The sequence below is a fragment of the Purpureocillium lilacinum genome (assembly GCF_023168085.1).
Source record: "Purpureocillium lilacinum CBS 284.36 DNA, scaffold_4, whole genome shotgun sequence".
Lineage (NCBI taxonomy): Eukaryota > Fungi > Ascomycota > Sordariomycetes > Hypocreales > Ophiocordycipitaceae > Purpureocillium > Purpureocillium lilacinum.
The window spans coordinates 2,243,519-2,254,689 of record NW_027072114.1 but is presented as its reverse complement, the minus strand read 5'-3'; the positions used below and the strand labels follow the sequence as shown (position 1 = coordinate 2,254,689).

The following is an 11,171-nucleotide window of genomic DNA, read 5'->3' as shown; positions in this document are numbered from 1 at the left end:
ATGTGCGTGTCGCGCCGCAAGCTACTGCGACGTGACAATGCTCGCAACCGACTGAAAGAAAGCGGCCGTGGCAACTTGACGTTGCATTGCCGTCATTTACCCAATGAGGACCTGCTTGTCCTTCTTGAGCTTCTCGACAAACTCAATGGGCACCTTGAGCGTCTGCGCCACGAGGTCCGCGGGCGTCAGCGCAAGCCACTGGGTGAGCGGGATGTCGGCGACTCGGTCCGACTTGTAGATCTCGACCCAGATGAGGTCCTCGTCCTTGGACGTGTTCTCGATATAGTGTCTACCCTTCGTTAGTTTTGCACCATTTTTGCGTTGGTCCTTGGGGATCGCGTGAAACGTACCCCGAGTTGTCAGGGAAGACCGCTGTGTCGCCAGCGCTAAAGTCAAAGGTGCGAGCGTTGGCGTTGCCGATGAAGACGGTCGCCTGGGCCTTGCCCTTGTGAAAGTACAGCCACTCCTCAGCCTGCATAATCCAGTCAGCCAACTGCTCAATTCATATTGGCAAACGTGCCGCGCGTTGAAGTCAACGTACGTTCGGGTGCCAGTGCAGCTCGCGCAGACCGCCAGGCTTGAGCGTCACAAACGTCGCCGCAATGGTCTTGCTGATGGGGAAGTTGGTCGAGTCGATCTTGTGGAACTCGCCGCCGTCGCCGCCAATCTTCTCGGGCTTGTGCTGGAGAGTGCGGTAGACGAAGGAGCTGTTGCCGCGAGCGACGGGTGTGCTGGGCGTCTCGGTCACGTTGCGCGTGCTGACCGTCGCGTTGATGATGTACGGGTTGGGCGAGGGGACGTCGTCGAAGACGGACTCGTCGACGCCGAAGTTCTTGGCGAGGACGGACTTGGGGGTGTGGGCGATCCAGTCATCGATGTTGAACGTGGTGCTGTAGGTCGAGAGTCAGTACAAGTGTTGCTCGTACATAGCCACAAACATGAGCGCGGCATTGAAGCTTGGTGCTGATGTTTGTTACGTACCCAACCTTGTCGAAGTCGCCGTCGTCAAAGACGAGGAGATACTCGTTCTCGTCCGCGAGGCCCTGAATGGTATGCGCCGTGCCCTTGGGGAAGTACCAGATGTCGCCGTAGTTGAGTTCCTCAACCTGGTACACGCCGTTCTCGTCCACGACGGAGAGCTTCACCTTGCCGGCGTAGACGATACCCCACTCCGCCTGCTCCGTATTAGCGACCGGGGGGGATAGCTGAACAAGCGAGAATAGGACTTACAACACGGTGCCAGTGGAGCTCGCGAATGGCGCCCTTCTTCAGGTGCTGCTGGGCACCCGAGATATCGTGACTCTGCGGCAGATCCTGAATGACTTGCTCGCGAACCCAACCGCCCTTGAGGATACGCGTCTTGGAATCGGAAAAGCTCCACTTCAGATTCGGGACGACGCCATTGTCCGTCGACTGTCGGCCCAGGTTGTCCGGGTTTTGCAAGTCCAGCTGGTGGTTGGTGCCGCCTTCAGCCATTGTCAGCGTCAAGTCCCTTCGTCGCGCGCATTCCTAAACTCACCGTTGATGGGGCCGCCTTTCCCAGTCTTGCTAATGGGCTGTCCTTCGGTGAACTTGTCTTCGGCCCTTGCCTGCAGCTGAGGAGCGGCAATGGCTGACCCGACAGCGCACGAGAGCAGAAGCGCGGAGACCTTCATTGTGTCTAGTTGTTTGTACTGGATTCGTACAACTTTGGGTCCTGCAAGTCACACACGAAGATCAAGACGCCCGCTCGACCCGCTCGACGACGTCCAAGCATGGAACTATATGTGCCTGCAGCAGCGACGGGCCAGACAGCACGACTTGACACCACGCGGGTGCATCATCGCGCTCATTGGCGCTGTCTTGGAATAATCACGATCTACAAGCCCTTCTCCTCACTCTATCGAAGCCAAAATGGCGACATGTCGGCGATGTTGACCGTGCAGAATGCAGCGGCGGACGCGGGCGCAACGCGACAAGCGCGAGCAAGAAGCAGGCCCGGCCGCAACGACTTGCTTTTTGGAATTGTTCAATCACAGGCACCGTGAGGCTAGCCCCATTGCACCCTAGGTCTGTTGCGCGCAGGAAGGCTGTCGAATAAGAGTGCAGTTAAAAGTCGCGAGGTTGTGGTGTAGGTGATCACGCAATCTGCCGGGGCTATGGTCTTAGCCTCAACTGCCGTGGACCAGCACGCGGTCTTGGTGTAGAGTAATGACATCGACGCTCGTCTGATGCAGTTCTGGAGGTACGGCCCCTTCAGCTCCCGTTTTTAGTGCCAGGCTTGACTCAATTAAGTTTATAGACGATTGCCTGACTGGGACTGCTACCGTCGATCAGGTCGACGAAAGGAGTGAGTGTGGCCCCTCACGGACAAACAACCTCCGCGATCGGGTGACGAATAAATGGCCCCGAGGACGTCTAATTCAAGCATCCTATGGCTGTCATGTTTGGAATCGCTGTACCATACAGAGCTCAATTTTTACATGCAGCTCTGGGCGCGTAGAGTCAACGTGAAGGTTTCATGTTGCAACATCTGCATGTGCTTGCATCGAGAATGGAAGAGGCCGCGTGAAGAAAAAGAAAGCTGTCCGGAGAGCCTTCGAATGGAATGAGGAAAGAGGATTTGTAGTCTTGGGTTGCCAGACCTTTCTCCAACATGAATGTATCATGTTGAGCAGACGATCGTCCCTTGCAGCGGCTGACCATTGGACGTTGCAGGTAAAAAAGGAAAAGGCGAGGCCATGGTGCTTTCATCTTTTTTTTAGACCACCTACGGACTAATCGCATGATTATCTTGTGTTCGGCGGATTAGATTTCCGAATTCTCATCTGCTCAACAACCACCAATAGTGAGCTCCACGCGAAGCTCGTCCGTAGTGGACGAAAACGCCTCGTTCTCCCACAAGCGTGCCAAGTCAAATGCCATGATCCTGTCCGTAATTGCCACAATACTGTCAATAGCAACAATACTTTCGCCTTGCACCTTGATAGTACATGTGGCATTGTTGATGTCTCGGTCAGGAAGGTCCGATAAATATATTTCTGAGAAACAGTCAGTTCACTCTCACATATGCCCCAACGGGGACATGTTGGATGCCTCTGGACGACTTACCCACAACACCGACGATCTTCAAACCAAGGTTCAGATGAACGGTCCCGTTATCGTCGCTGCTGTAGCTGGAATCGATTATTGCGGCCGAACCGAGCAGCTTCCCTCTCAGCCCCAGACAAGCGAAGAAGGCACGATCCTTAGATGCACTTCTCTGGACAGGCTCTAGAGGGTGAGCACACAGGATGGCATACTCGGACGTTTGCAAAGTAGTTGAGATTGCAGCTGAAGATTCCAGTGTCAGAGGGTCACTAACAACGCCCGACGTGGACGCCACGAGGTAGGTTTTCGATGGGTCCATGGCGGCGAAGTCGCCCAACGTAACAAGCTCCAGTATTTCATGGTCAGAGACATTGAACAACCCAAGAATTGAGACGGTTGACGATTTGGTATCTGTTAACGAATTAGACCGTGAGTTAGGTATGAGGCCACCCTTCGAGCTGACATACCATGCGTATTGGCGATCTTGAGAAGAGCGCCGTCCTCGAAGCCCACGTACGGGCTGGACGCTCGACCAGCGCCTGTTGGTCGGAGCATGACGATCTTGCCTGTAGCGGTGCGGCCGCTAATTTTCTGTATCATCTGATCGTCGGCATTGTCTGGGGCATCAAAGGAAGCTATCTGTACTGGCCCACCCGAAACAACTCGTGCAGCCGCGTGGAACTCGCCGTTGTCCTTAGAGCTCTCGATCACACCCCAATCTGGGACATTGCCGATCGCAGATGATAGTATGGCATTGCCTGCATTAACGAAGACATGCTTGCGATGGTCCGAGAAGGCGGCCGAGTTTTTGACAAATGTTTTGCCATGCTGACTCCATTTGAGGCCGTTGAGTAGTGCACTCGGCGACAGTGACATGCTCGTAAGTCCACTGACTCCAAACACTGAGGCGGCGGCAGCAGCCTGAGCGTCCAAATATGCCACGAGCAGTTCGGAGCGATCAAGTGCTGATGCAAAGCTTTCCAGCATATAAAGCCCTTCGCATTGGATCGTGTTGATACCACACGACGATAAAAAGCTGGGTGGTTGTCAGTACAACTCACGGTGTTCATGGAGGAACGCCTCACCTGTAATAATCACGATAGAACCTTGCAGTGTCTCGTGAAGATACGACTGATATGGTGAGCTTGGACGGCGAATCCCCTTGGATCTTCTCCGATCGCTCTATGTGAACCATCTCGTACTCTTGCCGCAGACCACCCGCACTGTTAGAAATGCCTCCCCAATGGCCGAAAATCGGATGCCGTACGATAACATTGTTGATAGTTCCGTGCTTCTTGAGAGATGCCACAGCCTCCTGCAGCCCAGATGTGAACTTGGTGGGATCTGCCTCGAACCCAATGAGACCAGCTTCGTGTCTCGATGAGCAGTCCGGATCAATTGTCTGCCACGAGTCATCAAGCACAATAGCGCTGACTTGGATTCCCTTCACAGATAGCCTCTCCAGATCTGCCAGGATCTCCGCTTGAGACCGCAATTGAGGGCTTCCCGTTGGAGGGCCTGATGAAGGACCATTAGCATCAGCGACAAGGTGCCTGTCTCTCAGGGTATAAAGACAGGATCGTACAATAAATCAAGCCGTTGGCCCAATCATCAGCCCAAGTCAGCCCAGGCGCCTCTTTCTTGGCCGATAGCGATGTGCTGGGTTCTAGAACAGATGCAAACATGTCCTGTGCGTGGCGCAAGGCGCTTGAGAGGGTTTCGTCGAAGTTGTCCCCGACAGCGACGATAACCCTGCCATGTCCTTTACTTTGGTGGTCATTGCGTATCTGTTTCATGTCAGCTCTCATATCTGCGACACGATACGCGGGGCGTAGGCAAACCTTGATCATCATGGACCCTTCATTGTCGTCGCCGAAGATGGTCATGACATTCTGGAACCCACTGATGCCCAGAGCGATAAGGTGAGTGCCGTGCGGATCGAGGAACGAGCACAGCATACCAGCCACGTCAAGTTTGAAGTAATTTCGACCTTGCCTTGGCGCCATCCAAGACGTGGTGTTGCGTACAATACCGAACCATCTAGTAGGACCGGTCAACCTTCACCCGAGATGTGCAAGACGAAGAAATCCAGATAGAGACGTCTCCATAGGCATGTAATTGGTCGGTCGACTTCAATGCGACGTACCTCAAGAAGTTTCCTCCAAAGGGCTTTCCGAACATGACTTGGGTCATATGGGGCCACTCGCCTTGCGCTCCATCCACTGATGCCTCGATCAACCACGACTTGACCTTCGACTTGGAGCCATCATCAAGAGGACGAGATTGAAGCTCGGGATTGATATCAGGGATATACTCCCTGATATCGTGCTGATCCTTGGCAGGCGTGTGTCCTCCTCCGACGAGGACAACGCTATCTAGGTCCGCGTGGGGTGAGTACAGAACCCATGCCTCCGAGGGATCGCGTCTGTAACTGATGGTGAATCGGATTGGCCCATCAATCTTGATGGAAGTTTCGAATGACACCTCTACCCTGTTGGCGTTGCGTGGCTTATCTGCTGAGGAGATGAGTCTCGATGACTGCTGCAGCTTGACGTCTTGGTCGCTGGCCGAAGCGAGCTTTGCGTAGCGCAGTAGAACCTCCCACTTATCGCCAGATTTAGCTCCATCGCTGCGTAAAATACATATAAAATTGACCTCTGGTTTAGCGACTTCGGTCGCTTGCCCCAAAGGCGGGTAACAAGCAATGGCGACTTCCATCGAGCGTCTAAGTATGGTCGAATTGATTTGCAAATGGCAGGTCGGGGCGAACAGTCGGATCCTGCACCAGCAAGGCAAGGGTCAGCGGCGGCCGAAGCATTTTTATCGTTAGTATGACCTAGCGGGGACAGGATGGATGGGAGCCAACACTGGACGAGAGTCAGAAGCACTGCATCCGGTCAGCCTATTTAGGAAGGCCTGTAAGAGGGAGTTGTTGGTGGCGTGCGGCACCGATTTGTTGGTTGTGATCCACGGCAGATTGACAGCCGGAACGCACTGGCGACCGGACGTCGGCCATATGCAGCAACATGAAATGTCACCGGTTTACAGCTGATGGTGCTCTCCCGACCAACACAGCAGCATTCACGCATGGGCAAATGGCATGCGACTTCGGCATTATTTATGTGGCCTGCGAGGCAAGAAAAACCTATGAGCTTCTTGACTACTCCTTTCACCAGACCTGTCCGAACAATCCAGTCGAGAATTTGCCGGGCGACTAACATCTACTCCATGTGCTTCAGAAGCCTCTGCTGCCATGAATACCTAAAACGGGACTGTCCCATTCGCATGTGTATGCTTAGCGATAGCCTCAAATGCCTCCAGTAGAGCTTCTGACGGCTCCAGCACAGTTGCACCTTTGGGTGCTCGCATCCTGCTCCATTTTTTGTAGTCGATGCTATTCTTTTCCTGCCAGTCAATGACGGCTTCGATGTCTCGGCACTGATGCTGTATACTGAAATCCGGAACCGGGAGTCTATGTCCTCTGACCCAGTCTTTTGCATTGTCAGCATTTGATGGTGGTCTTAGTTACCATCCAGCTTGCATCTTGGTGCGAGCGCATGACCACGGGGAACTCACTATGCGTGATGACATCCAGACTGGCGGCGCACATGATGTTCTGCAAGAGAATGGACATGCAGTGACCCATATGGTTGTAGAACAGGTCGCCCTTCTTGTCGCCCATGGATGGTGCAAAGTAGTGCTCATAGTAAATTCCTCGCCGCAGCGCGTTGAGGCAATGAATCTGGTGAAATACGTCCAGCACTCCGAGATGCGCATCGGGTCCGAGGTTCCATTCCTCCGGGGCTCGCACAGTGGTGGTTGGATCTTTTCCGATCGCAATGACATCTTCTGTGCTGATGGCGATCATTTCACTGTTGGCAATCCGAGCCCACGCAGCATCCACTTCAGGCCCAGGCGGTTTCCGATATATCGAACTTTTGTAGTTGTCGTCATTGCCAAAGTCGCCTTCGACCTGGATGCTGGCAATCGGTAACTCGAGTCCCAGAATATTGAAGCCTGTGGCTGGTGAGCAAATTGGCTTTTCAACCGTGACATCAATGGCCTAGATGCTCGTCAACTCACCATGAGACACATCCCTTTGGCGGTTGCTTACAAGCCTGAAGGAAACCAGCAAGCACACCAAGGATGCCAGCAGCACGACAGCGTTGATCAATGTAAGGACGTGAGCACGGAACGCTGATGCGGGAGGCACCCTCAATGAGTGGTCGAGCTCATCGCCTTCCTCCTGGCTTTCCAAGACTTTGTATTCCTTTTGAAGGAGGCCAAACATGATGTAAATGGAAAGTGGAGAGCGGTACCATGGACCAGAGTTGAGAACCTCGCCAGCCCTTACGCGAAGAGTCTCGGTGGTGTTGACAGGCGGATCAATGCAGCCCGCTCAGGCCATTGCTGGTTCGTTGACAGAAGCCTGATCTATCGGACCATTGCGGATGATCGATCACGCTCATTGCGGAAACACTTCTCATCGGCTCCGTGTCGGCGATAAGTCGCTACGTATAACCTCAATTGGACTCTTACAGCTGCGTCGGCGCCGGTGCGCGCCGTCCTCCCCTCAACAGCTTCGTGCTCCACACTGCACCGGCCCGAAACGAGATCAAGAATCAGCTCCGGCAAAATGTCCAAGCTACGGACGAATCATGCAAGGTGCGAGTGAGACGACTAATGCCTCTAATCATGGACAGCACCAGACGTTAGACTGCATGTGCTTCCCTATGTGGAAGGTCAGCCAACTGGCACAAGTCGCAGTCGGGGGCGATTCGTATCGAGCAGCGATTCGTATCGAGCAGCGATTCGTATGGAGCAGCGAGGCGTGAGACCCGTGAGTTTCGCAATTCGAGGTGTGCTAAACCTAAGTCGTGGGGGCGAGACGTCAGGCTGAAAGCGCCTGGGAGCTAAGCTCCGATGACTTGTGCTTCCCAACAGGCGTCAGGTTATACCACAAGAAGCACTCGCCGAGCGGCGCAGACGCAACTTCACGGAAGATCGGCAGAACATTACATCTCACAGCAGCAGCTCACTCTTGTGCTTCTCATTGTACAATATTTCCGTCCGTAAACCGCCATTGTCTCCGCAAGTGACTGCAAGGACCCGGACGTGCTGGCGCGGGGTTTGCATGCGGTCACGTCTACACCAGACCGCAAGCCACGTCTTCCGTGGGTCTGATCTGACATGAGTCTCGGCACTTTGTGCCCCGAGTGGCTGACAATTAGATGCAGCACGATGCCATGTCCCGGCATCATTCGGATGTATGCTACTCCGTCCTGGCGAGTACACGTAAGTTGGCGACCTCATACGCCGCGATGCTGAGTATCATCCTGGAACCAAGCGACATCATGCATCTAATGGTGTTGATTTGGCAAAACGCTCCAGATGAGGAGTAGTACATGTACGACATTGTAATGCCATTATGAGGTCATATTGCAGGTATGCGAACAACGGCTTTTGTCACCTAACTAGTTGCCGCACCCCTGATCAAACGCCCCGCATAGTCCAAGTTCCTCCGGCTTCTCGGGGCTGTAAATGATCTTGCTATAGTCATGTTCTGTTGCCCACTGACGCACTGCGTCAAAGTTTCTGCATGTGCGAACTGTGCTTCCATAGATCTTGTTGTCGTGCGCGGCCTCAGACCATTGCCAGACCACTGCGCTGATGTCGGAGTGACACTGGATTGCCTGCCGAAGATGATCTATGCAGTGAGATAGATGCGGAGGGTCAAGCGGCCCGCCGAGGCGATGGTCATCGTCCAGAAGGTGAAGCGGTGTGTTGAGGGGGTTGTGAGTATCGTTCCACAGCTGAAAGTTGAAGTAGTCCAGGCCTCGTCGCAGAGTGTTCTTGATACAATCGCAGGTCAGCCCGGGCGCAGTGCCATTTCATGTGCAAGTTATGGCTACCATACCAGGCAGTGAAGGTCGTGAAACACGCCCAAGCCCACAGCAAAGCTATCGGGCAAGTCCGGGTGAACAGGTATCGTCTTGTTCGGCAGCAATTTCGCCTGCTCTCGCGGAATTTGGAGCTCAACTTCAGCCACCCAGAGAGTCAGCAAGCTGAGTTTTCATGGCAATGGTGGTAAACATACGGAGAAATAGGTCTTCCCAGAGCTTGTCAAGCTCTGGAGACGGGTCACCTTGGTATTTCGTTTTCCCATGACCAAAGGCAGTATCGAACTTGACCACTTCATATTTCAACACATCTTGCGCAGGAGCTAGATCTGGTGAGCGAAAGGATCCCATGACACTATGGTGATACTTACAGTAGAGAGCCTGGGGAAAGATTGGGCTTGCAGGGCCGCGCCTTTGGTATAGAAATGCGCCGATAGAGAGCAGCATGACATTGAGCAGGAGTGACAGAGTGACGAGAGCGAAGAGGCACCATTTGTGTCCTCTTCGCAAACCCGTCCGTTTCAAGATGATCTGCTCTTTGCCGTACTCTTCCAGCAAGCCCTTGGAGTCCATGAATTCATTTTCATCCCCGCTGCTGTCCCGGAACTCTGCTGATTTCGTGTTCTGGCCCGCCATCGTGCAATGACGGACAGTCAGGAAACAAGGGAGAGGCGAGGTCGATGGCAGGATAAGAACAATGTGAGAGATGTCCGAGCACCACCTGTCTGCTCGCTGCAGCCTTGGATGACTGATGATTCTCGGTCTTATGCCCACCCGGCTACAGCGTCTTTTGCGTTGTGAAACCGCGCATAATGAAGGTCGTCGCAACGCGGTGGTCAGCGCGGGGTACCAGACGTTAACTTCTGGCCCCTGACCCAGCTCGGACAGGCCAGTATTCGGGATACTAACCTGCAAAAGGTAGGTGGTCATGATCCAGAGGCTTGCGGATAATGTGTTACGCATGCGGTCAGCTTCGGGTGGCGTTGGACGGCGACGTGGACTGCGGGCTGCAGTCGGGGATGCCCGCGGTCCGACCGCGTCTCGTACTAATGCGACGCCAGCCGTAATCGTGGAGGCGAAGCGAACAACCTGTTTCGGAAGTAAAGAGCAAGTGGATATATCGCCGAGACGCCGAGAGCTTCTGGTTTATTTAAGGCGTATATTACCTACTTTGTGGTGCTGATCGGACGGCCTACGTACACATATCAAAAGGCCAGAAGTCCGTGATCCAACTTCACAGGTAAGCTTCTCTAGGAGCCTCTGAGCGATATTCCGGCCAAATTAGTACTGACACTTGATATCAGGCTTCAGTATGAAGTCCACTTTCCTCGTGGCTGCTCTGGCAGCCCTCTCCTCGTCTGTCGTGGCTGCTCCAGTCTCTGCAGGTTCGTTGACACGGCGTTGGCGATGGACCGACTGGTCTGATGCTGATAGCACAGAAGAAGGGGTCCCCGCCAAGCGTGGCGGTGACAACGCGGCTGTGGAAAAGCGCTGGCAGTGGACCAAGTGGGAGGACGCCGTTGACGAACCTGCCCAGGAAAAGTCCAAGCGTTGGCAGTGGACTAAGTGGGAAGACGCGGTCGATGAGCCCGCTCAGGAGAAGGCCAAACGCTGGCAGTGGACCAAGTGGGAGGATGCCGTCGATGAGCCCGCTCAGGGGAAATCGAAGCGCTGGCAGTGGACCAAATGGGAGGACGCTGTTGACGAGAAGCCTGCCGAGTAGATGACCAACGGTTCATTGTGTCGGATTGCGGCTTGCCACGATTTCGACTATCGCCGCTGGTTGTTCCTGCTCCGTTTACCTCTCCAGCTGGATGTGCGGCAGCCCTGGTCTGCACAATGATTCCCAGGGCTGTTAGTGCATGTGCTCTGTAAACAGCGAAGGCGGGAACTAGCCTCAAATACATGCTGCCTTTGTGATTTTGAGTGACACCTGTCGTCATTCGGTGTAAATTATGCAGGGGTTCTCTATAAAGATACGGGCGTGGATGACATGACCGACTTCACTATCTCGGGAGTCAGCAGCAAGTGTGTAGATGCTGACCCGCCTTTCTGGGTCGCGCCACTGTTCCAGATGTGAAAGCTCTATACACATGCTTTGCCGCTGAATGATACCGCTTAATGGGCTTTCTCAATGTTTTATTGGGGTATTTGAGCTTATTTGTTCAGCTAGGTCGCGCGCCCCTGCCGGAACCGGATCCG

General features: G+C 54.0%; 4 protein-coding genes across 4 annotated transcripts; 1 reads left to right on the top strand and 3 right to left on the bottom strand.

The window, feature by feature from the left end:
• Positions 1-96: 96 nt before the first annotated feature.
• Positions 97-1,655, bottom strand: PLICBS_005854 (uncharacterized protein; the record flags this gene model as incomplete). The annotated part of the gene is made up of 6 exons (XM_018319580.2): positions 97-289; positions 351-472; positions 542-890; positions 982-1,175; positions 1,231-1,466; positions 1,520-1,655. The coding sequence occupies 6 exons, from the start codon at positions 1,653-1,655 to the stop codon at positions 97-99; spliced, it is 1,230 nt and encodes a 409-aa protein (XP_018182054.1).
• A 1,156-nt stretch (positions 1,656-2,811) lies between these two features.
• On the bottom strand, positions 2,812-7,360 carry PLICBS_005853 (uncharacterized protein; the record flags this gene model as incomplete). Its single annotated transcript, XM_065600813.1, has 9 exons — positions 2,812-3,020; positions 3,091-3,480; positions 3,537-4,105; positions 4,155-4,587; positions 4,655-4,856; positions 4,911-5,064; positions 5,216-5,673; positions 6,599-7,086; positions 7,153-7,360. 9 exons carry the CDS (start codon positions 7,358-7,360, stop codon positions 2,812-2,814), a joined length of 3,111 nt encoding a protein of 1,036 aa, XP_065456885.1.
• A 1,183-nt stretch (positions 7,361-8,543) lies between these two features.
• PLICBS_005852 (uncharacterized protein) lies at positions 8,544-9,605 on the bottom strand (the record flags this gene model as incomplete). Its single annotated transcript, XM_018319578.2, has 4 exons — positions 8,544-8,921; positions 8,987-9,108; positions 9,167-9,292; positions 9,341-9,605. The coding sequence occupies 4 exons, from the start codon at positions 9,603-9,605 to the stop codon at positions 8,544-8,546; spliced, it is 891 nt and encodes a 296-aa protein (XP_018182052.1).
• Positions 9,606-10,281: 676 nt separating this feature from the next.
• Positions 10,282-10,692, top strand: PLICBS_005851 (uncharacterized protein; the record flags this gene model as incomplete). Its single annotated transcript, XM_018319577.2, has 2 exons — positions 10,282-10,354; positions 10,409-10,692. 2 exons carry the CDS (start codon positions 10,282-10,284, stop codon positions 10,690-10,692), a joined length of 357 nt encoding a protein of 118 aa, XP_018182051.2.
• Positions 10,693-11,171: the final 479 nt, after the last annotated feature.